Genomic DNA, 25,239 nt, shown 5'->3' with positions numbered 1-25,239 from the left:
TAGATGACTGGGGCATGACTCAAAAGAAGGTCCCAGCCCACTCTGAGAGAACAGCTGCTCAAGAGGAAGAACCTGGCCAGAACACAAGCCATGAAAGAAAGTTATTAAAGCTCTGAAGTGGATGAATGGTTTATAGGCTTGGGGAGGCCAGGACAGGAGACACAGCAGGGCTGTGAAGGACTCCAAAGAGAAGCATTTACAAGCTAAGAGGGATATGACCAGAAGGACAGCCCAGAGAAGGCTGGGAAAACTTCAGGCTTGAGGGTATAGCTTACAAGCTGGCAATGCCAAGATCTGAGGTGCACAGCCTTAGAAGGAGGGCTGTAAAACCCTGAATCTAAAAGTGGAAGTCTTTTGAGGAGCAGCTAGTTACTTTGAATGAATTAAACCTCCAGAGAAGGGAGAACATTGTATTAAAGGCTTGAGGGGCATGTAACTATTCCTGGAGCTCATATAGCTGTCCCAAGATAGGAGGGAAACCTGCCACAAGTATCCCAGCCAAGTCACCAGGAACTTTTTTGTCTTTTCTAACTATACTTTAAACTGCGGGACACATTCTAAGGAAACTATGACTTCTGGTAATCTTAAACAGCTTCAGCCAGTCCAGGGACTTAAATCAATTCAAGCTGCCTGTGTCCCTTTAAGGTCTTAGATTATTTTTAAAATTTAAATATGACCTAAGAAAAAAAAATCAAAATTAATGGGGCCAAATAAAAGGGCAGGAGGAGGTTATAGGTAAAGTCAAACTGATGCCTGTTACACAGGCCTTTCCAAATGGTTATGACCCATGCAAATACAAAGTGATGATCCACCTCCCTCTTGTAGCCTATAGAAGTTAGGGATGTGACCTTCCAAGGATGTCATTACATGAACACTTTTTAAGCTATAAATATATGCAAGCCATCTCACAGCATGCCGAACACTTGGAATAAGCCTGCCTAGCCTGCAGTTTTCTGATACTCCCATCTTTCTCAAACTAAGCTGAGGAAAGGCACCCTTCTCAGTGAAAATTATAGTTATGCCAGACTTCAATTTTCTGATTCCAGCTGTATTTCTGTTTAAATGATACAGCTCTGTATGCATTATCTGTCAGTCCTCAGCAATGGATTAAACAATTTTGTATAAATGTTCCTAAATTATATATATATATATATTTTTTTTTTTTCAATATGTCCACAACTTTCTCCTTTGGCCCTCCAATGTCCTAATGAAAAGCAATTTAACCTTATAGCAATTACTGATTTGTCCACTATAAAAATGTAAAGAGAATGAATATGGGTCAAGACCACAACAAACACAAAAAATTGCAAGAACAGAAATCCCTACCAGCCTATTAGCCCTTATACTCTACAGGTGAACTTTACCAAGTTTTATCTCATCTCTTTTTTTCTCTTTTCTGACTCTTGGCAACTGTTATCAAGGTACTTTATATCTTCCTAGGAGATTTCAATCAGAGAGCTTTGCCACAGGCTTGCTACACTAAATCATTACATTTTTGTTTGTTAAATTATTCAGCAGTAAAATGATTATTTTTGTTGAGATGGGAGCCCCACAGTCAAGTGGAATAAAGGCTCTATCATATGCACCATCATATGCTACTTTCAAAGTAAGTTAAATTCCAAACACAAATGACTTGACAGCTGGTAACAGTCTAGGCTGCATACATACAGACGCTGTGGCTGGCATCTAATTGCATGTATGCACAGCACAGAGAAAATAGAATCCATAACCTTTGTCTCTTTAAAGGAAAGCCTCTATCTGTGAGCTAAAGGAGGATACACATGTGCAAGGTGAAAAAATAGAACAGATATACACAAGACAGTGCTGATATATAACCCACCAAAACTGACAAGCGATGGTGCACTCTCCCTCTTGTATATAATCCAGTTTATTCTGAAGGTCCTATTTCCAATGTGATTTACTTCCCTCAGGGTCATCCTGATCAGTGAGCTCCCAAAAGCAACAGTGAATTTTTAGAAGCTGGTTGGCACTGATATACATACACAGAAAAAGAGTATTACATAAATCAGTACTGTATGTTCGCCCCAAAGCCTTGCAAGTGAGGAAAACCAAATATGCACATGTTTTGGGCAAGAGAAAGCTATTCTGTTTAGAAGTGGTTGGTCACTTAATCCCTTTATCTGACTGGGATTCTAATCAAACAATTTGTTGAAGGGATTTACTAACCCCCAAATTTAGGGTAGTCATAAAACCTGTAAAACAAATTCTTTTGAAGAGCATAAGGAACAAGAGAAGCTTCTGAAGAGTTGTTTTTCCCCCAGATCAGAATATAGAAGCAGATGTGAGCAGCATCTCATACATTATAAGTGGTTGTTTTTTTCTTTAATAGACACCCCTGCTTTGCATATCTAGAATAAAACACAGAATTGTGCTGGCAACCTGCATGCTGGTCTTTAACTTTCTTTTCCTTCACACATCCTCCTTTTCTGCTTATCTCCACTGTAACAGCAACCATTGCAGAGAGTGGTTATTGACCTCTGGTACGTGAAAAGGATATAAAGCTTTTGTAGCCCTGACCCATGTCATGTGAATAGGCCAGGCAGGAAAAAAAAAATCAGTCTCATAACAGCTCTCTGATGTAGTATCAGAAGGAAACTAAATTTATGGCGAAAATGGAAGCAGTGAAACCAGAATCCTTCTGACTAACAGATCACTGGAAGAAGCGATCAAATTATTCCTAAGTTTTTTCTGGAAGCAAGTGCTAGTATAGAAAAATCAAACTGAAAGCAATCCATTACAGTGCTACATGTGGCAGACAAACAACCACAGGAGGACTATAGTACCTTCTAAAACACAGAAGAAGTGGCTTCAAACTCCTCGTTAAGATCACTTAAGCATATCCAGAACCCCATATTTCAGATAGGACTTTCATTTGGCAAAGACAAGAAATTTGCCGCCAGGTGAGACTGCAGATCATCTTATTACAGACACTTATAATAAAACTGAATCACATGACCATGGAACCTTTGAGTAGCTGGGATAATTTGCCAATAGATTAATTAGAAACTCAGTTATTTGTGGTAAAATGTATACCTGGTTCAAAGCAAGGTTATGAAAAGAAGTAGATTTTGCAAAGAATATGGAAAAATTGCAAGGCTAGTGGCATCTCTGTTTCTCCATTGAAAGTATTAGCAAACAGTGGAAAAACAGAACTGCATCTAATTTAAAGAGCAAGGTATAGGACAGAATAAAGGATAAACAAATGGTAGAGACCAGATGTGTTTGGATAAAACATGGAGATAACACACCTGCTACAAGAGATGCTGTGTTACGGATGCAATAAAAAAGACTTTTCCAGAAGTGTGGCATTCTCCATCCAAATTATACAAGTAGAAAAGCAAAAAGCATAAATCTGCATCTGAAGGACAAAGTCACAATGATGATGATATAAGATGTTTTGTTGAATCTCTTAATTCATTTAAAGAAAAGCTCTGCAGCCTATGGCTTTTGACCCTGGAAACAGCTGAACAAAAAGCGCCTTTCAAAATAGGGTGCAATGAAATCAGAACCTGCATAAAAATAAGCACGTTGTCTTGTGTGAAAATAATAAACCAAGCTTATTTTATATTGTAAGCACAAAGTTAGCTGGTATTTGCATATCTATGTAAGGGCTGCCATTCAGTTGAGTCTGAAACACTGAAAGAGGAAAGCTCTTGAATGACTGGGTAAGCTGTACATGCTGATGATCAAAATGAATTTCTAAGTTGTCTACCAGCCAGAATACATGGTATTCTAACATACCTTCATGAGATACTGAAGGTAATGGGATATAATCATGATGTAAGAGTTCAACCTGCTATAAATCTCAGTGCTCCAACAAACCGTATAGCATCTCATTAGTGCTGAAACATAAAGTAAAAGTGGAACCTGACCTGATGTTTACATGTGATGGCATTGCATGAACAAATGACAACTAAGTGAATTATCAGGATGGCCACTTTAATAAAACCAAACAACTTAAGAACACAGATAGATCTGAGTATGGCCACTTGACATGAGCACTACCTCCTGAGAACTCTGAAGATGCCATGTCAAAGTCAACATATTAAGTGTAAAACACTACACCTACAAAGCACTCCAACTTATCATGGCAGATGTATGGTAAACAACTTCCTTGTAGGATAGTCTCAGTATCTGTTGGGTATGAAAACACCAAGTTTGCCAGTGACTTTGATAGAGCATGATTTCACCCACCATCCACTCAGATCTTTGAAGATTGCATGGAATGGAAGTAATTGTTGCCAACCTTTGAACAAGGGTAAAAATGATGAGTGCCAGAACAAGACATGGCAAAATGTTTTTCAGCATAACAAGAAAAGATTCTCAAGTTGAGCAGAAGGAGATGCCTGAATGGACTGAGTTAATTCAGTTATAAAAGACACATACTAAGTAACCAAAGATTTCAATTATAGGCAAGGAAGGTGGAGGTAATTCTGCAATATTAAAATTTACAGAACAAGGAGTATCACATAGATTCATGGGGATATTAAAATATTGATGCAAATTCATGCTTAATATTACAAGTATGTAATCTCAGAATGTTGGTTGAGGATGTTGTGGAATGGCATGATGAATGGGAGAAAAAACTTTGAAAATGTTTAAAAAGTCATCAGAGAAGCAGCAGAACTGATATGCTTATTAACAAAGAGCCAAAGTTCTCAGTCAATGAAAATTCATGTGGCTTGAGCTATCTGCAAAGTTATCACCTTATGTCATATACTTTCATAACACTGAAAACACAACAGGATCGCACTCAGATTGGAAAGGAAATGCTGGCAAGGTGTGTGTGTGTTCTGAGGAAAATATTTTAGTAATACTATCATGGGCAGATATCAGATGCAGCAGATACAATTGGAAGCCACATGACACAAACCATCTCCATCTAAATTTCAGAAAATGTTAATGAAAAAGTATTGAACTTTAGGACAAGTCTGAAGCGTCTAATGGCACGCAGGCTTTGAAGAATCCTTATACAAAGATAAAGCAAGAAGCCGCAAGAAGAGGAGCTTGAAGTAAATATAATTTACGTGCTACCCATTTCCAAAATGGTCAGATTTTATCTCAAATGAGAAGCACAAAATGACCACCTTTTGCAAAACTTGAGGGTTGGATTCTAGCAAATGGAAAACCCTTGCAGCTCCCATGTTATAAAGTTAATGACACTACAAGGATGAAATTTCTGTGTGTGATGCAATTCTGTCCAAAGGACACTATTTCACAGTACCACCACATAAGATGTAGTCATATCCATTTGGGAATTTTGAAGTGCAAGAAAAGAGGTTAAATATCCTTCTATGGTTAGACAAATGCTATCATCAAATATAGGGTATCCAAGTAAGAACTGAAATAAATACAAAAAGCCAAAATGAATTATTAAAGGATTTTTTAAAACTTGTTGCAAAACACATTGAATAACAATGTAATAGCACATTGTAGATCATGACTGCTTGCCATGGGAATCCAGATGAACTAATAACAGATAATGGCCCACAATTCACAAATGACTTATTTTGGTGATTTTCCTAATTTGTTAGATCAAGGACACTCTCATGGACTGGCAAAAAGAAATCAGTAAAAAACAGAGAATTTACTAGATTCATGGGATCCAGATGTAGCATTGTTTGTTTAGCACACACATGCATTATGCTTCATGAAGATCATAAGTTTAGAGAGAAATGTGGTCAAAAGGAAAACATCCTTAGACATTGAAAAATCATCTTCACCAAAAATATTTAACCCATATTTGCTTACAAATTAAAACAACACATGCCACTAGGATGCCAAAGTAAAACTCCATTATGGGCAGAAAATTTTCAATTTCTAATAGATCAGGGGCAGGCAATTATTTCGGGTGGAGGGCCGATTACTGACTTTTGGCGAGCCATCGAGGGCCGCATGACAGGCAGCCGGGGCAGATAAATATTAATTTTCTAAATTTTTTAGTGGCCCCATGGGCCAGATAGAATGGCCTGGTGGGCTGCATCCAGCCCGCAGGCCACATTTTGCCCACCCGTGTGATAGATAATAGATGCTAGACTACCAAAGAATCCTTTCTTTGGCTCCAAGGGTCGTAGGTTATAATCACCCCTAAGGGTCACTTCTGAAGTAGGAACGGAAGATAGCCAAACAAAACTGCAGTGAACACCGGCGCTCTGATTTTTGAGCACAATCAAAATATTCAAAGAACTAATAGCTTCCTGTCTGTCAGTGGAAAACTATCAGGAATAAGCTCAAAGGAAACAATTCACTTCAGTGGTTAACATGGACAGATCTAGGATATGAAAAAGGGGGTGAGGATGATGTGATGCCTTACCACAACACATATTTTTCTCCAGTTATAAAGGAACTAGAAGCTTTACTAATAAATTAAGAGCCCAGGGCTAAATACTTCTGTTTAAGACTGAAGCAAAAACAAATATAACGTTCTTTATTGGAATGTGCATTAATTTGCTATATCATATATTATGTATAAAACCCTAACAAAATAGACAAAAATAATCGAAAGGTGTTGTTCCATTAGTCCTGTAGTTATTAGAATTAAATTTGCATCTTTTTTTCAGCTTCATAAAGCAAAGTCTAGCCTTCTTGAGCATCTTGACAGTGTATCACTGAAAGTTATTTCCACATCTGAGTTAATGTTTTTAGCTAGATTTTATTACAAATCTTTGGGGCTATGAAACAGAAGCTACATTACCAGGAGCAGCTAACGGACAGCAGAAACACAGAAGAAAAGATAGTTTGATTAGTGGAACATCAAAACCATTAAAAAGGAGAGAGGGTCATTAACACCTGTAGATTGCAGAGTTTAGAAGGAATCAGGTCAATCAGGGGTTCCCAAATTGCAGTAAGCATACCCCTGGGGGTATGCAACACATCTCTGGGGGGGGGATACGCAGGAGAAATTGTGTAATCGAGGATTTAATTTTCATAATAATAATAATAATTGGCATTTAAAGGGTTAAAAATATAAAACGTATGCTGGTAGGGGTACATGGGCAGCTGGTAAATCTGGAAGGGAGTACACAATAAGAAAAAGTTTGGGAACCTCTGAGATAGATTATAATGAGCCATGAAGTCAATTGACTTCTTGCTATGAAGTCAATGGACTCCCTCAGCACTGCCTGACTAGAAATGCTGCAACTGCACCACTGCACCCCCCTGGCTTCACACCTTGTGGGTAAAAGGCCTCCACCGAACGAGTTAGTATGAGAACATGAAGTGACCCCAAGGTTAGGAAATCATTCAGGTGGTAGTTATTTACAGATGTCTAATCCCCTGACTTCCAGCCTAGACGTCTCTCTTCATGTCTTTTATTAATTTGGCAGTTTGCCAGAGGTAGGAGTTTTAAGTTGCTGTTTCGTTTGTTTCTGTTATTAAAAAAAATCAGGGAAGATGTGATAGTAGCCAGTAGAGTGAGTGGTACTGACCATACCACATGAAAGGCATATAACCTTTTGTAACTATGACCCATGTCATGACTAAGCTGGAAAGGCGTTTCTTACAGACGTATCTCTATTAATAACAAACATCACATATCCTGACAGAATATGGGCTGTAAAATAAAAATAGTTAGCATGTCTTATTTCAGATTTGTCTAGCTTCATTTTCCAGCTGCTTGCATGATCTTGCATGTCATTTTGTCTGTTCAATTAAAGATCTCCATAGTATCAGATATCTTCTCCATGGCTGCGTCTAGACGAGATGCGGACTGTGCAGTCATTACTGCACAGTCATTTAGTACTTGTATAAACAGTAACCAGAGTTACTGTGCAGTAGTGCCGACAAACAGTTTCTTCATGATACTGACGGCGCAGTGGCCTGAGACTACCGCATAGTAGCGTCACGTCACGCTTCCTGCCACGTGACACTACAATCAGTGTCTCATGTAGATGCGGCCCTTGTGTAGATATTTCTAGACAAATCAATATAGCCATTAACCTTCTCTTCAACTGGCAAAATCAAATGAGAATCTTAAATCTTTCATTTTCAAGGCACATATTCCAGCCCTCCACTCATTCTTGTGGCTCTTCTCTGAATCTTCTTCACTCGTACAACTTCCTTTTAAAAATGCAGATACCAGAACTGAAAGCACTATTTTAGTCATGGTTTCAGTAGTGGTACTGCATGCAGAGATAACATCACCTGCTTCCTCCTACTCGATACTCCCATTTATATAGCTAAGGATAGTGTTAGCATTTTTAAACAAAGCATTGCTCTAGAAGACCATGGTGAGTCAGTTATTCACCATGACCCTTCAGCCCTTTTCAGTCACTGCTTCCCAAAATACAGTTCCTAATCCTGTGAACATGACTTGCAGTCTTTGTTTCTGGAGGCATGACCTTGCATTTAGCTATATAAAATCCATTTTGTTTGCCAAGAGATTCAGATCACTCTGCTCTGTATAATTGACCCATCATTATTCATCAGTCCACCAATCTTTGTGACACTTGCAAACTTCATTAGCATTCTTTCAGGTCAGTGATAAAATTAAGTAGCATTGAATTAAGGGTTAATCCATATTCAGACCCACCAGAAATGCCCCCATACTATGGTGATTCTCCATGAACAACTCCTGTGTTGAATATCAGTTAGCCAGCATTTAAATCAAGGCAGCATTGTCCGGTACTGACTTTAAGTAGTGCTTTTTAAACATCAGGATGTCAGGTGGCACTAAGCCAAACATCTTCCAGACATCTAAACATCCTACATCAACACAGTTATTGAGAAAGCTTGTAATTGCATAAAAGTAGCACATTAATTTGACAGACCTATTACCTGTACATCTGTAAGAACTGAATATGTGTAGTAAGCACTCCACACACAGGTTAACATGTGTTTGCATATGGTGTTAGCTGAATGCAGGATGTGTTGATGGGCTCTGACAGAGGTAATGTTGGTGGTCTCGCTACACCAGAGTAAAGTATCAGTTATATGAATTATTCCTAGCTTACCAATACTAAAGCATTTACCGCTGGTGGAACTGCACATACCTCTCTATGCTCTGTAGTCCTGCCTGCATCATAATATGATACACATGAACAAGCATCCAAATTGTCATGTTTGTGAAACTGAAATTGTGACCTGTTTTTTGTTTGTTTGGTTGTTTTTTGCGGGGGGGAACCACGAGGAGAAAAAAGGGCTACATTTGGCAAATTGAACTGTTCAATGCAAATCATCCACCTGGTTCTTCATCTAAGGCTAAACTCTTATCTCATTTAAAGTAGGAGTGTACTGATGAAATTTTTTGATGACATAAAGTTAGGATTCACCTGCAGCACAAAAGAGTACTGGAATATTGCACAGGAAGACCTAGATGAGCTGGAGAACTGAGATAACAGACATGGGTGACAATGTAATAGTACAAAGTGCAAGGTCTTGTACTTAGGAACTAATCACAAGAATTTCCATTGTAAACTGGGGACACATTGGCAGGAAACAACAGAGGAAAAGAAAGACATGGGTATATTAAATGATCACAGGATAACTATGAGCCACCACGGTAATGTGGCCATGAAAAAGGCAAAAGCAATCCTAGGACATACTAGACTAGACAAAATATTTCCAATAGAAATATTCATACCACTGAATAAATGCAGAGTAGTATGGTTCCAGTACAGTCCCTCACTAGAAGGAGTGAGAGGAAATAACTGGCTTTAAGAGAGAACTTGCTAAGGTTGTGGAACGGATTATGGTAGCTGGTTGCCTGGCACTGCAGGAGACTCGACCCCAGAGATCCCCCAAAACCAAACCATGAAACCAAATACAAGGTTCTGAGAGACAAAATACTTTTCTGTACAAGCCAGCGTTCTTACCTCCCATGAGGAAGAGAAGCCCCGCCACATACTGCATAAGGCCTCGATCCCAGCAGCATCCCAGCACCCCTATAATCCATCCGAAGAGGATGATGGCCACAGCCATGCCCATGAAGCCAGCTGTCATCCTGCGCAGGTCTGCAAAAGGAAAGAGAGTATAACAGGATGCTCATGAACTGTGGCAAATTGTTATCATCAGAGCTTCATTAGAATCTGAAAAGCAAAATAACCTCCTGTTGTGCAGAGCTGTCAGTGGTCAGCCCAGGAGGGTTTATGTCAAGATGGTAAAGGAAGGATGATCCATTACTTAGGATGCTAAGCTAGGGCTTCAGAGACCAGTGTTCATTTCTCTGATCTGCAAAAGACTGCCTTGGGCATTCACATAATCTCTCTGGGCCTCAGTTCTCCATCTATAAATCGGGCCGATCAAACTCCCCTACTTCATAGGGGCAGAGTGATTGTTCAGCCTTCAAACAGTGTGGTAGGGTCATATAAATAGGCTGGATCAGAGCATAGGGAAGAGTATTTTTCTTCCTTGCCTCAGGCTAGGGGTGTGAATATTTCAAATGAGTTTTTTAGTTGTTGTTGTTGGTTTTTGGTTTTTGGTTGTGTTTTTTTTGGGGGGGGGGGGGTGTTGGTGCTTTCATCAGTTCTGACAAGCAGCAGCAGAGCTGAGGGCCGGTAGAGGGCTGGGAATGAAGCAGCTAGGTGTACTGTAGGTCAGGCATGCGGGGCACCAGCACAATGGTGTGTAATGCCTTGTGTCTGGCCTGTTTGCGCCAGAAAATGACACATTTATGAGCATGTTTTCAAAACGCAAAAAACCCTCTACATCAAATTTTCCTGTGTCCCATGTCAGGGGGCACGTCTACACGTGATGCTATGTCTCTGTAGCAACGTGCTATGGCAATGTAGCATCGGCAGGCACAAATCGTGATGCCATGGCTACGTCACTGTAGCAACACACTCCCTCGGTATAGCATGTTGCTACTGTGATGTAGTGGCTAAAAAAAAACGTGCGCCGCCGGCATGGCACAGTTTGACCTGTTACTGCATCATCATATAGTAAATGATGACACAGTAACAACGGCACTGTAGGGGCACATGTACACGTCCAGTGTTCCCCTAACGCGGAGGGACTGTGGCACTAACATTGCCCACCGGTACACAGGAGAAAATAAAACATTTTTACAGGGATTTCCTGCATGAAATGTGAAGCTGGAGCGTCTACACGGTGACTAAAAAAGCACAGGATGCTACTACTGAACAGGACCTTGACACTCTCCCCGATGAGGTAGCAGAGTGCAGGGCACTCAAAGGAACAAGCAGCTCATTCAGCTACATCCAAGCACGCACGCAAAGTGTAAGCACCACCAAGCAAAACTACGCAGATAGGAAAAATGCCAGTTGAGCCAGCTCCTCAAACATGCTCCCACCCACTGGAAGCAAATTTTATTTGCATTGGATTTTTTCCCCTTCTTTTAAATAACAGAATGCACATTGGGGAAGGGAGGGGAAGAGGGGGATTTGTACACAATGAATCAGCGATTGGTCTCTATGGCAGCGTTTCTCCTTGGCTTAAGTAATGGAAAATGTGGCCCAACAGCAGTGCTAACAAACTTTTCTTCTTTTTGCCCTTTTGCCTTGATGGATTAAAAAGATATCCAATGCCCTGAGCCTATGCTTGAAGGCCCTCCTGAGATTTGACAGTTTAGGTTTTCACATGGCTACCTAGCCCTTAACACTTGTGCAAGGTAGAGAATGCAAACCTTCCTGTACCTATAGTATTATCCCCATCCAACATGTCCTTGTCCCTTTTTCTGTTTTGCTTTGTAAACAGGACAATAGTCCCTTAGGTCTGGGGCAGAAGGATTATTGGTAAGCCCCGCTCTTAGAGAAAGCAGGTCTTAAACACCCTCTTTGTATCTTACTCGGAGGGAGTGTTTCATGGTTGCCCAACCGAAAAACAAAAGTGAAGAGAGAATCCAGAGGATTTGAATATATCCACAGCATGTCTGGTACAGAAAAAAAATTGGTACTTCCTAAAAGCCCTGTTATGGTACCTTCTTTTCTGGGATTTTTCAGAGCAACTGTATTTTAACTCAAGAAGTAAATCTGTGTAGGCATATTTTATGGCAGAGTAGCTTGGAATAATAAGTAAAGATGTGATTCAAATCACAAGAAAGTGAGAAATGTACAGAGTCTGCAGGCCACTGCCTTATCTTCAATGACAGCAAAGCCTGCATCACAAAACTATGGCAAAATTGTCTGTGTCACCTTGCAAGAGGCCCCTGATTTTAACTAGGCATTGCTAATTCAAGGTAGGAACACGCTTGTTTTCCCAGTGAAGAGTTTTGAGCTTTAAATAGTCTAAATCAGCTCCAAGATGGTACTAAATACAATCTGAGAGTTAACCCTCAAGCATCCATCCTGATGACTTGCTTGATGGAGCCACTTTGAAGAGGGGTATGGCAGGGGTTCAGAAGCCCTTTCTTTTCACTTACCAAGAGAAGGGCCAGTTTCTGCTACAATTAAATCAATGGGACTCTGAAATTAAATTTCTAGGGGGTTTTCTAGTGCTGAGGTCCATTTCCAGCTGAACTCCCATCTTGAGAGGGATCAGTACTTGTCAAAACACCAAGGCAAGGTCCATTAGCATCATGACAACACTAGTCTATGTCCTTTCCTGCAAACAGTGAGGTTAACATGTGGCTGAAATTTCATAACAACAAGAAAAGTTTTATGTTCTTTGAAAAACTCCAACTCCCCCAAGTTGTCCACTTGGCTCCGTTAAAAATTCCCACTGCTCTCCTTGTTCAACTCTGCTCCACACAAGCCTCTCCATTAGGCTTATATGAAAGAGATCAAATATAAAGTTTCTTTTCTGTTCAAAACCATCTTGGTTTCTGTCCTGTCGTAACACTCTCTGAGGGCACCACTTGCAAATAGCAATGGTGGGAAAGGGGAATTGTAAGCTAATTTCATAAATAGCCCTCATTTGTCCAACAGTATCGCTCTGGCATTATTCAGTTGTCAGAGCTTGCACGAAGGAGATGTCAGTGCTAAGGACAAGACTATTCAAAGTGATTCTTCCCTGGAAAAGGACTTAATATATATAATGTAGCGCACTACTGAATCAGCACCCTTAGGCTATTTAGGGAGGAGGAGGCCAGAGAGGAGAAGCCTGTCTTTCCTAGACAGGAAACTCTATTAGTAGTAGCATTACTATTACTGTTTTGTTTGGATGACATTTGACCAGGAAAACAGGGTGGGAAGTCAAGGGTTTGCTCTGCACTTCTAAGGCATTGATTAGCTCTCTTTGGCTGTTGGCTTGGGAAAGGGAGGATGCTACATGAATGAATGAGGCACAGGAGGAAAGTAGTGAGTGGAGTTTGGTTTTGAGTTTGGTTATCTCTGGGGATACTTCTTGTTTAAAGATGCCCTGCAATGGTCAATCAGATTATAATGTTTGCTCTCTGACTGTTTGTGTGGTATGGGAAGAAATCCTGGAAGTTTAAAATCTAGGGGGTTTTGTTTTTTTTTTTGGAAAACTCTCCGGATGACTTGAAAACCCACAGGTTTAGGACAGCACAAGGAAGTGAAAGTGAAGGTACATCTATGTTAAAGAAACACCATGCTCCAAATTATGTTGATTCAAATGAAGCACTGCAAGTTGAAAAATGGGTTTACTGCTTCCTCACTTCCGCACTTGGGACTTTCTGCACTGAATCCCACCTTTCTGCAACAGGCGCAGATGCTACAGCTGTAATACAAATCCATATCTACAGTATAATCTGTTATGATATATAGTGCTGTTTGAAATGAATCACATCTTTTGGAAGTGTAGCTAAATGTCATCATAAAGCAGGTTATTACAATGTTTATTCTGTAAGAACTATAGTTTGAGTACAAATTCTGTGGCTGGTTGGTTGCTAGTCTCAGTGGTTTCCCAAACAGGTTTTCAATATGAGTATTAAAACCACAGGGGGACACAAGCACTCTTAATTTCTTTATGGCTAGATGGACTAGTTGTCTTGGTTTTTTCCCCCCACCGTAATATGGGGCTAAGATATGGGAAAGGCTGTAAAATACTTGTTTTCTCCAAAGATTGCTTCCTGTTAGTTCTGCCTCTGCCAAAGCCCTGTGAAGGCAGCTCTAGAGATTATCATGCTGTGCAGAGATATCTGGCAGAGATTACTCGAGCTATTTCTCCTCATTTCCTGACCAACTGTGGGCCTCGTGCCTGGGAATCAATTGTGACCTCTCTCTGTGGATGCTGCTGCTCCAGAAACTAAGTACAGTTCCCTTTCCTTTTGTGTAGCTCTGTGGATAGCAGCTATTGTGGAGTTTTTTGATGTTTACCCCTTCTAATTTCTAAATGCAATGTGGTTTCTTTCTCACTGGGGTTTGGTCCCTGGGATACAGAACTCTTTCTCTCCTCACTCCAAAAGCCAACTCAATTCTCCATTTCATCTGTCTGGCTCTTAACCTCTCCTCAGAGATATTACTCCCTCCCTTCTTCTTGTGGTAGGGTTGCCATGCAGCATTACTCCAAAGATACCGTCAAGGTCCCCAGTGAGAACCAGCATCTGATTGTGTAGCCCTGCCGAGGGTGTCCTCATCCCCACACACAGCATTGCTAACTTCCACAATTTTCTAGAAACCCTTCCTTGTGATTTTTCTTTCTGTCATTTGACTACATGAAATCCTCAGCTGTCATTTTAAAGAAGTAATCTCTGCCCTTAAAGCTGGCTGTGAAGAACAAACCATACTTCAGATGGGTAGCAGAAGACAAATAGAAAAGAAACCAACATTCATTGTTTCTTTAAGCCTGGTGAATTTTAAAGGAATTACATAATTTGGGAGGGAGGGGGTTGATCCATGGTTTAACACCTGAGGTTGGCAATACCACACAAATGAAAAGAACTATAAAACTGAACATGACAATTTAGCAGAGATTTGAACGTGCAGGCTATGTTGCTCAAAAACCTTTTAATGATAAGTCTACCTGGCTTCAGATGAGAAATTTCACTGAACTAAAATACCATGTTGGCTTTTTTTTACACCTTTGATTCAGTGACATTTTCATTATGTACCAGAGTTTTATTCAGTACAAGGAGAGTGTCAACACCCCCAGTCATTTGGGGATGCCAGAGCATGGCTTGCCTGGTTTTGGATTAACATCTCTTCACTTCTGCAAATTAGTGAGCTTATGTTTTAAAGATTCCTCCCCACTTTCTGCTTCTTCTTTACTTCAATGTGCTAAATATTGTGTTTGAATCACATGCCTTGTTGACTTTGGAGATGAGACCCATGCACACTGTTGCTGCTTTACGTGACAGAAAAGCCCTCCAAACGTCTTTTTTGACATAAGGAAAATGAAGTGGTACTGCCCAGGAATTCGTGCATGATGTTGACATAGTCTGTAAAAGAAAGCCTTACACCTCATGTCTAGTAGCATAGAAGAGGGAGGATGAAACAGTACTGAGCTGTTAGCCCAAGCGGAAAGTCACAAACTTCATACAGCATGTTGGAAATAGAGATCAACACATTTAAGAAGAACTCTTTAAAGAGAGTTTCACAGACAAAGTGAATTTTCTAACAGCATTTCTGTTCTCGGCTAGAGAATATTCACTGTAATGGTTTCCTGGGGATAATCTGAGTAGAAGAAAAGTTGATGAAGAAGCTGATGAAGATTAATTTTTTTCCTAACAGCATGTGGTAGAATCTTGTTGCTGTCAGTTTGTAGGTGCCCCTCCCTCTGCTTTCAGCTTAACATCTGTCCATCTGTGGTGGTTACAGAAGATACGAAGATACCCTGTTCTGGTTTGATCATCACAATGCGGAGGAAGTTTCACACCCCAGTACTCATAAATGAGACATGCTTTGAATCAGTATTAATGCCTGAAAAGATCACGATGCCTTTTGACCACAAGATCTCTGTGCAAAAGAAGGGCTCGGCCCTTCTCCTATTGATATCTACTAGTCTACACCTGCATCATAGTAGTTGAATACCTCAAAAACAACAAAATACCTCACGAACCCCATAACAACACCTATAAGAAAGGAAAATGTGAGCCTCCCTTTAGAGATGGGTAATTAAGAGAGTATAGTCAAGGCCATACACAGTATATCTGTGCAAGAGTCAGGAAATGAGCCTAAACTACCTAAACTGCAAGCCAACACTTTACCCGTGAGACCTTACCCACACTTTTGACTGCAGACACGTGAAGTTGCACCAAGTGTTTGCTATCAAATCAATAAAAAGGCAGAGCAGTTGTAAAATATATTTCTGATATTCTGTGCCACCCTTACTTCCTACTTCCTCTCTCCACCCAGTCTGGCATGGTTGTTGAAAGGAGATCCTACAATGAACTTCTGTGTCCCCTTAGAAGAGATTCTGACTCTCGTGCCACTTTGTCCTGGCATCCTGCCAACCATGATGGGAGAAGAATTTTAATTGTAATAATTTACCCACCTTGTCAAGGATTTAGGATTTGTTTCATAAATGATCAGAAATAGATTGGGGCAGTGTAACCTCTTGTACTAGATTATGCTAATCCATCACTAATCCAGGGGCGGGCAATTATTTTGGGTGAAGGGCCACTTACCAAGTTGTGGAAAACTATCGAGGGCTGCACAGGTGGCCCCGCCCCTTGACAGGTGCCCTGCCCCCTGGTCGCCATCTTGTGACCAGAAGTCCCACCCGCTAAACCCTGACCTTTGCCACCAGGCATTCCTCCCCTTGCCCCCGGAAATACTCCTTTCAGCAAGGGGTTTTGCCATCTCAGACACAGAAAAATACCAAACTATATTTTAAAAAGCGAACATCTAAAACATTCAATAATTTGATTTCAAAAAATATTTTTGTCCTGGTTTACATGTGTTTGTGTAGTGTACATAGAGGTGATTGTATGTAATAGCTTCAAATGAAGAAGTCTTACTTTTATATACTGGGGGGGGACATGGGGGGTGGGTATAGGTTTGTGGGGGGCTGTGAGTGAATGGGTATGTGGCGTGTGGGGGAGGGTGTGGGTGTGTCTATGGGGGAATGGGTAGGTGTGGGAGGTGTGGGGTGAGGGAGCATGTGGGTGTGTGTGTGGATATGTGGGTTGTGGTAGGGTGTGGGATTTGTGGGGGAATGTGTGTGGGGGGAGGGTGGCTGTGATGTGTGAGGGGGTATGGGGGTGGGGTCTGCATGTATGGCAGTGCGAGGGGTGGGGTGCAAGTGTATGGTGGGGTGTGGATGTGGGACTCACCCTATGAACACACACACACACACCCCAGGGTACCAGTATGGCTCCCACGGTGGGGCCATGCAGCTGGGAGCCACGTGATGCTGGAGCAGTGTTGGAGCAGGAAGGCAGGGAAATGGCTGCGGTTGGGGTGGGGCTGGGCTGCTGCATTCTTGCTGAGGTTCCTCCTGGGTCCTACTGCCCCTGGCTCCTGTCATCTTTGACAGGCAGCCAGGAGCAGATAAATGTTTTCTAAATTTTGTAGGGACCCCGTGGGCCAGATAGAATGGCCTGGCAGACTGGATGTGGCCCATGGACTGTATTTTGCCCACACCTGCTCTAATCCATATCCCAGATTAGACCTACTCTGAGTTTTCTTTAGCTAAGTTGATTCATGTTTGTCTGTGCCAGAAAAAGCATCTATATCAGAATTTCCCCACCCTTTCTTCACAGTCATTTGTTTAATGTACAATTATTAAAATCTCTACACATGTTCTCTTACAATTTAGCAGTCTCGTGTGATCTGAGAGCTAGTTTCACCAACTTCTGTTGAGCTCATTCACAACGACTGATGGTCTGGCCATTTGTATTCTAAATGATAACCTTCTCCTAGGAGAATCAGTCACAGGTGGGTACTCTTTTCTTCCACTCTCACTCAGAACACAATAGAAGAAACAAAGCTGGAAGAGATTTGTGCCAAAAGTGGTCTCTACACTGACCTCATATTCAGCACCATCACCAGCAGAATCCAATCACACTAAGTGGGTGCTACTAGAGGTAGGTTTAACTCCACATTTTGTCACTTTTGTGACACCCCTCTCTTCACCTTAAAATTATGGTCTCTCCCCCCACCCCATTTTGTGAACAGTAAGATAATGGTAGAAATGCTTCTAGTCCACCTTGAAACACAGCCAAAATGAGTGCCTTTTGCAGAATTGTTTGTGGATCGTATTCTGCAACGTTAAGGTTCCTATAAAGCAACAGCAACAAGAACAACCCATTTTGATATAAATAACAATAGTTTACATTAACACTCAGCTCTTTCCCTCATGAAATGATTCACAAATGTATATTAAAAAGCACTGAAATACAGCTATCTCTGGAAGGGGAGGAAGCAGCCAGCAAAGGGAAAATTAGTACACAAAAGGGAACAACACCTATCTTACAAAAAGCACTATAGACTTTATAATATAAATTCACAACAGAGAAAATCACATTCTTTAAAGATTTAGTTGAGAAACACAAATGACTTGCCTAGACTGGAGTTTCTGGTCACGTTTTAACATGGTAAGGCTTTATTTATTAACCTTACACCATTAACAATAATGTACACTTTATTAATTAACCCTACACTGATTAACACTACAGCATTTGTTTCTGAATCTGGTTCATGCTCATCAAGCCCAGCCTGGTCAGATGCAGTGGAATTGAGGTTCAAATAGAAATTCTGACAAGCTTTTCATTCTTGCCTGTATGTCTGTTTAGTGCTTGTATAGTCATTGCCCTTCCCCAGAGTGTCTCAGCCCACAATTATTTAAAAATAGAAACAGTGATAAAAAAAATGATTCCCTCTCATTTTTCCTTTCCATCTTGCTGGAAGAATACCTCACTTCATGTATAACAGAGGTGTCAAAGATGTGGTCCATGGTGCTGCCTCTGGATCTCAGAGTTGATCCACATGCTGCAAACAGTGCATACTGGACCAGCCCTGCACACTGGAACTGGGACACGCTGCATGAGCCTCCAGGAGTGGTGCTGCACATGGCATTCACCCTGGCCATTCCAGGACTACACTGCATCCGCTACATGTGCAGGGCCAGCCTGGGATGCGCACCACGTGTGGTGCCTACTCTGGCCAGCCTGGGATCCGCACTGCATGTGGCACCCACCCCACACCAGCTGGGGGATGCAGTGGGGGTCCCAGCCTAGCCATAGCAGGCAACACATGCAGTGCACTCCCAGACCAGCCAAGGAAGTTGCTGTGTGTGCTGGATCTGACATGTGGGAGAGGGGGGCCCACAGACCTGTGCCACTCATTTGCTCTATGGGACCAGATGAGTGCATCAGGATCTTTTCTTTTGGACTCTGTTTGCATGTCTTTGCCTTTACCAATTTATTCTACACCTTTGTTCTTTATTTAAAATAGACAAATCAGAGAGATGAATTTTGCAATTAGCTCTGAATACAGTGAGAGCCCCTGGTTATTATCTTTGTGGCAGTGAGTTCCATATTCTTACATGCAGCTCCAGTGACGGTTCTGTTTTCCATGGTCTTTACAGTCTGATTTTGTTCAAGAGCTTCATCTTTCTTGTGGAATGAAGCTCTTGTGTGAGGACATGGTTATGGAGGGAAAGAATCTCTTGGGTAGTAAAATCCGGTTCCAAGAAATTATATGAACTTCAGATGATGGGCTGGCCTTTAGGTCCAGTGGGGAGCCTCTGCAGAATGGAGAGCAGCAGGAAGCTGAATTCCTGGTAATCTGTGCTGGCCACCTTTCCTTTCAGCTAGGGTTTCTTTTTAAAACTATGTAGCTTCATTCCTAGACAAAACAGATTGCAGCAATGGATGTCACCAATGCACAGATCACTGTTCTAGATCTATATCTGATAGCATAGGGTGTTTGCTCTTGGATAGGTGTAGATGTAGTCCCCATTTCTTCTCAACCTGTCTAAGCACACCAAGGAGTCTAAAAGGACCCAAATGTTGCAGACTGGCTAAACTACCTGAGATCTACTGCTGCTGCTAGGTACAGAAAGTTAAGGAAGAGGCAAGTTGTTTGAATTCTTCCTTCTTCTGACTGACAGTGTCTGTTTTGCTGGGATTCAGCTTCAATCAGCTGTGCTTCATCCAGGTGCTAATTTTGACTAAGTACTTAGAGGACTGGGAGATAGGGGTTGCTATAAAAGAAATGTGAAGCTTGACGTCAGTCATGTACTGCTGACACTTCAGCCTGTTTTGTCTCAACAGAAATCCCAATAGTATGGATGCTGAATTATACAGCGTAAAGAAGGGTACCTTGTCCACAAGTAGGCTTGGAATAATTAGAGATTTGTGCTTCAGGGCAAAATAAATCTGTATAGCCATGTACTCTTAGAGTCACACAGCCCCTGAGATGTGGGAGATCCTTAAGCAGCCTACATTTGGGATTCACCACTGTTCTGCACACCGGTCTTACTGGATGTGCAACATACATAACAAAAGCAACAGAGTCCTAAGAAATCTGGGATGACTGTCAGCCCCTGTCTGTGGCCTGAATATCAGATCTTGCTTTCACTCTTGGCTTTCTTCTCCACCACAGGGAATGACCATGTGAGAGAAGGTAAAGGAGGCATGGTGGAAAATGAAAGAGCTGTTTGACACAACAAGAAAGAACGGAGGTGAGAAAAGGCATCTAGCTTAGTAAGTAAGGGACAAGAAGGAAATGGCCAAAAGTGTCTCATCATCAGACACTGAAGAGAAGGATTTGTCTTCAAGAGGCCTTCTGATATGGACATTAGAGAGGTTGATGCACAAAGGTTGCATTTGACAGCTGAAGTTTAACATAGATAAGACATAGCTCTGATCTGATGCAAAAGAGTCTAACCATTGAAGACAGAGGCCTTATATTAAGTCTTAGGGGGTGGGGAAAGCATGTGAGTATTATCAAGTAGAATGGTTCTTTCTTTTGTTGCAGCTCTCAGCCATCCCACTTATCCTCCCATGATAAAGTAAAATGTTTTGGTTGATTCAGACCCAAAACACCAAAAGGGACTCCAGTTCTAGAGGGAGAGAAAAGGCAGGAGATTTATCTTCCACTTGGAAAGCACATTCAGTTGGTCAGTTCTGTTTACCCAGTGAAGTTAAACAGCTGACATTTTTCTTCCTCTCCAGTTATACTCTCCAGGCATTTATCACTGTGGTATATGATCACCTGGGAAAGTTTCCAGACTTCAGTCCCAGTACAGTATGTTTGTAATTTGCCCAAACAATACTTCCTCTCCCAAAGAAATACCTAAGAGGATTTGAGTCATCCCTCTTCACAGTTATAGCTTCAATCCCTTCCTATTCCTGCCAGCTAAGGCCACACAAACCAAATACCTCACAGCTCTAGAGGTGCCAAGAGACTCATCTTTTTATAGCTTTTATAGATCCTGGAGATGTTGAAAAATGTCCTGAATTGTGGAACTGTCTTGTCTCAAAGCTGTCCTCTTTCCTTTGTTTTTATTTCATTTCATTTTCCTCTTGGAGGATCCTTTGAAGAATACTGAAGAGTCACTCTTCTTTGTGCCCCCTTTCCTTTCACTTTAAACCACTTCACCTTTGAGGCCCTTCATCACAGGTGCTATTCTCCTGCTTGGGGAGGAATACATTGTGGGTCGGCAGCAGTGCATTAAAATGGTCAGAGGGACCATTGTTAGCGGATGCTGTGCACTCCCAGCATTTCTAGCTCCAGCAGCAATGGGAGAGGCCAGGGAGAAAGCCTGTATTTTTTTTAAATGGAAATTCTGCATTTTCTAAGGGTGGAAACAGATGTTGCCAAATTGAAGCAGATCAGCTGTGGCGGGGCATGTCCCACCACAGCTTATCTGTTTTATTGGATGAAACACATGTAAGGAGCCATGCCCAGGACATCCTGGCTTTCCCCACTTACTGAGACACACCTTGAGACTCCCCAGGGCTCATCTCTGTAAGGGAGGAAACCTAGGCATGTGCACCATTGGCTGGAGAGGGGCCCAATCCTGCCTGGGTATTCTCAGGATGTGCAGCATTGGGCCCCTAAAGCCTCTGGAGCACCTGATGCCCACACTTCCTTGCCACCAAGCAAACAGATGCCTACCACATTCAAGTGGCATAATCTATTACCATCTTTGTCACAGCTGCAAATTTGGGGCATTTGTGGGGCAACAAAGGGTATGGACATCTATCTGCTTCATCTCTGTGCCACCATACACATTTTTATTGCAGTGCAAAGTCAAGGAAAGGCAGCACCTGTTTCTACTTTAATGGTCTGAAAGAAAACTAGAATAGTCGATGCCTCAAAACAAAGAACGCATTCCTTGTTGTAAAGCAATCTTAAACCTGGTAAAAGGTGTTGGATTGACAGCCTTGCAGGTTGAACTCCGCCAGGTAAAGCTCAGGCAGCACCAATGCAAGTTCCACCGCACTTCTCCACCTATGTACCCCAGCCATGAGCCACAGGAACCAATTTCTGGGGTGTGTGAAAGATATCCCAGGACCATTCAGTATTCAGACTTTCTCATCAAACTGCTACCAGTCATGCCAGTGAGGGCCAAATCCTGTGAGGTACCATGAAGTTACAGGGAGATGCTGAGCTGCCTCAGCTTCCACTAGAGTTAGTAGGAGGTGAGGGAGGGTCCACTTCTAAAACTCAGACTATTTTCTACCATCCAAGGGTTCTGTGGAAATGGATTTGCTATTTTTGGTGAGGCATTCAGATAATACTTTGGCTTGGGGCATGTAAGCAGATTTGAACAAGTGACCTGGATGCGAAAAACTCTACATCCTATTACTAATCCCTGATTTTTAAGTCAATTCTGTAGCCCATTGAAAAGAATGTGTAATTTCTTTCATTCTGATGAATCTGTAATAGTTGGTTTAATGTTAGGGAAATTTGTGTCTCAACACATAAGTCAGATACAAGGAAAATACTGAGACCCTCAAAAATGGGAACTGGGTGGTTAGTTTATAAGGAGCAAATCTAACCTGCTTTCTGTCTATGGAACAAGACACTCTTAAGACTGAGGGAAAAATATAGTTAATCTGAGGGGAAAAATGTGAATCAACTCATTTTTTTCCAGTTGCCTTAGCCAACTCCTTCAAGACCAGCTTCTGAAAAGATCATCCATGCCAGTAAACTAGTAGATAATGGCCTAGAACAAGAGTATCAAGCTCATCCAACTCCATGGGTTAGATGAGGAATGTGGGTTTGGTCCATGGGTTGGATCAGGCTCACAGATCAGACCAACAAGCCAGAGCTAGGGGGCATCCTGAACTGGCTCTGTGCATTGCATACAGCATGTGGGACCAGTCCAGGGCGCACAGTGCATGCAGTGCAACCAGCCCTGGGCACTAGATCCACCACATGGGGCTGGTACATGGTATAATATGTAATGACCCTGGATCCAGCATGCAGGGGTCCATCCACTATGAGTGCTATATGCAGAGCATACCCCAGACTGGTCCTGCATGTCACATGCAGTGCACCTGAGACCAGATTTGCGTGCTCCATGCAAGACATGGGGCTGGAACCAGCATGTGCTGCATGCAACACACAGGGCTGGTTTGAGACCCACAGGCAGCACCACAGGCTGGATGCTAGGACTGAGTGCACTGGATCCAGCCTGTGGGTGGTATCTTTGATGCCTCTGCCTTAGAAGGTGAGGGTCAACTCCTTTCAATTTGGGAGGGCCAAAAAAGGAGGTCATTGGCCTTTTATGTATATCCATCCACAAGTGCCTCGGGAAGAAGTGTACTGTCTATTATGGGCAAGAGACCCCTATTCCACTCTGTTCTAGTCCAGTTCTCATCTTGTGCCCATCACTGTCATGTCTTTGCATTCTTTCTGGACACAAGGAGTGGCATGGATAGTCTCCTCTCATGTAGGATTCCTTCACTAAGGGATACGATGTGCTACCTAATCACTGTATTGGTTACCATTAGCATGGGGCTTGGATACTGAAAGTACTTTCCTCTCTGAATATAAGGAAGTTCATTAAAATTTAATCTCAGACCACTGCACAAACTTGAATCTGTCTGAACCACTGCCTGCAAAAGCGCAGGGGATAATGAGGTCTGGAATGAGGGGGAAGAAGAAATGGAAAGGAGGCCTTTCTTCTTTCCTCTTTGAGTGAGGAGAAGAGAAAAAAGACAAAAAAGAGAGAGGAGGGGAACAGAAGAAAGGAATGAGAAAGAGGATGCTTTCATGAAAGAAGAGAGGTGAGGAGACAAAAAATGGAGAGGAGGGCTTGATCCTATGAGGTGCTAACAGTCTTCTGCAATATGCAGATTCATCTTCCGCTCCCACAGAAACTTAATGAGAAGTTGGAGGCACTCCGCATGTTGCAAAATTGGACCCTAGGAGAGAGAGAGAGAGAGACCTGGTAGCATCATCCCTGTAATTTCATTCCCCACTGTCACTCTCAGTTCAACAGATTCTTCTTGTAGCTACTTCTCCTGCTTCTCTCCCTCACTAGAATCCTCTTGCTCACTTTACAAAGAGAATAAAAATATCCAAAGGTTTTTCCCCTGTGTCCCTATGCCCCAGCCACTGGTGGAATATTCTGTAGTGCTAGTGTGAGAATAATCCCATCACAAAACATTCAGAGCAGCAGGGTTGATAAATGGTTGGGCTGGAAGAAGCAGGAGGTGGAAGGGGGTTATCTCTGTTTTATCAGCACCTCAGGGCTCTGCTCAAACAACCTCATTCCACAGACCCTAGCATTGAACATTTTAATTTCGCATTTCTGAAAGGTGGATTCTTTTTTTTTTTAAAAGACCATTTAAAAAGACCATGAGAGTGGATGGAGGTAGGAGGATGCAGAAGACGGAGAGAGGAAGTACACAGAAAGATATTAAATACAGAGGAAAAAAATGTTCTCCCTCATGGAGAAATTTTGATTTTGAAGTTTACTCTTCTATTAACATTTAAATCGAAAGGCATTGCTTCCAAGCTTCATGCAGGAAACCAGAAAATCTGCATTTAAATAGATAGCATTTAAAAGGGGGGAAAATCTATAGCGATGCTGAATGCTTCTCCATTTGTTTGAAAAGAACTTCCTCTCTACATGATTATTATTTTCCTTTTCTTTTCCAATTACTCTTTTTAAACAACAACACACAAAAAAAAAAAGAATAGAAGTATATCAGAAATCCTTTTTGGGATAAGGAGGAAAGAGCCCGATAGCTAATTAAACCAGGGATCCAGTTTGTGGTCCTTGATGCACCATACACTGGGATTTCGCCTCCTGTAGGAGGCAGTATGATCCAACACTTTAAGCAGGACCTGGAAGTCAAGACTTTCTTGTACAAGTAATTCCCCAACTTCATTAAGGTTACTTGATTTGGACTGCAGAATCAGACCCTCTGCAAATTCACTTAGCCTTTCTGTTTCCCCATTTAGAAAATGGGAGTAATAGTTATCCATCTCATCACTGTACTTTGATCTCCTTAGA

The 25,239-nt window shown here is 41.8% G+C and overlaps 1 protein-coding gene across 1 annotated transcript in view; it reads right to left on the bottom strand.

Moving 5' to 3' along the window:
- TMEM178B (transmembrane protein 178B) overlaps nucleotides 1–25,239 on the bottom strand; it is a 332,549-nt gene that overhangs the window by 17,934 nt on the left and 289,376 nt on the right. Inside the window, exon 4 of the mRNA XM_019489247.2 lies at nucleotides 9,834–9,971. Coding sequence (XP_019344792.2) covers nucleotides 9,834–9,971 — 138 coding nt within the window. The remainder of the gene's footprint in view (nucleotides 1–9,833; nucleotides 9,972–25,239) is intronic.

This window comes from Alligator mississippiensis, chromosome 4 (assembly GCF_030867095.1).
Source record: "Alligator mississippiensis isolate rAllMis1 chromosome 4, rAllMis1, whole genome shotgun sequence".
NCBI classification, from domain to species: Eukaryota; Metazoa; Chordata; order Crocodylia; family Alligatoridae; genus Alligator; species Alligator mississippiensis.
This window is presented reverse-complemented; position numbering and strand designations above follow the sequence as displayed.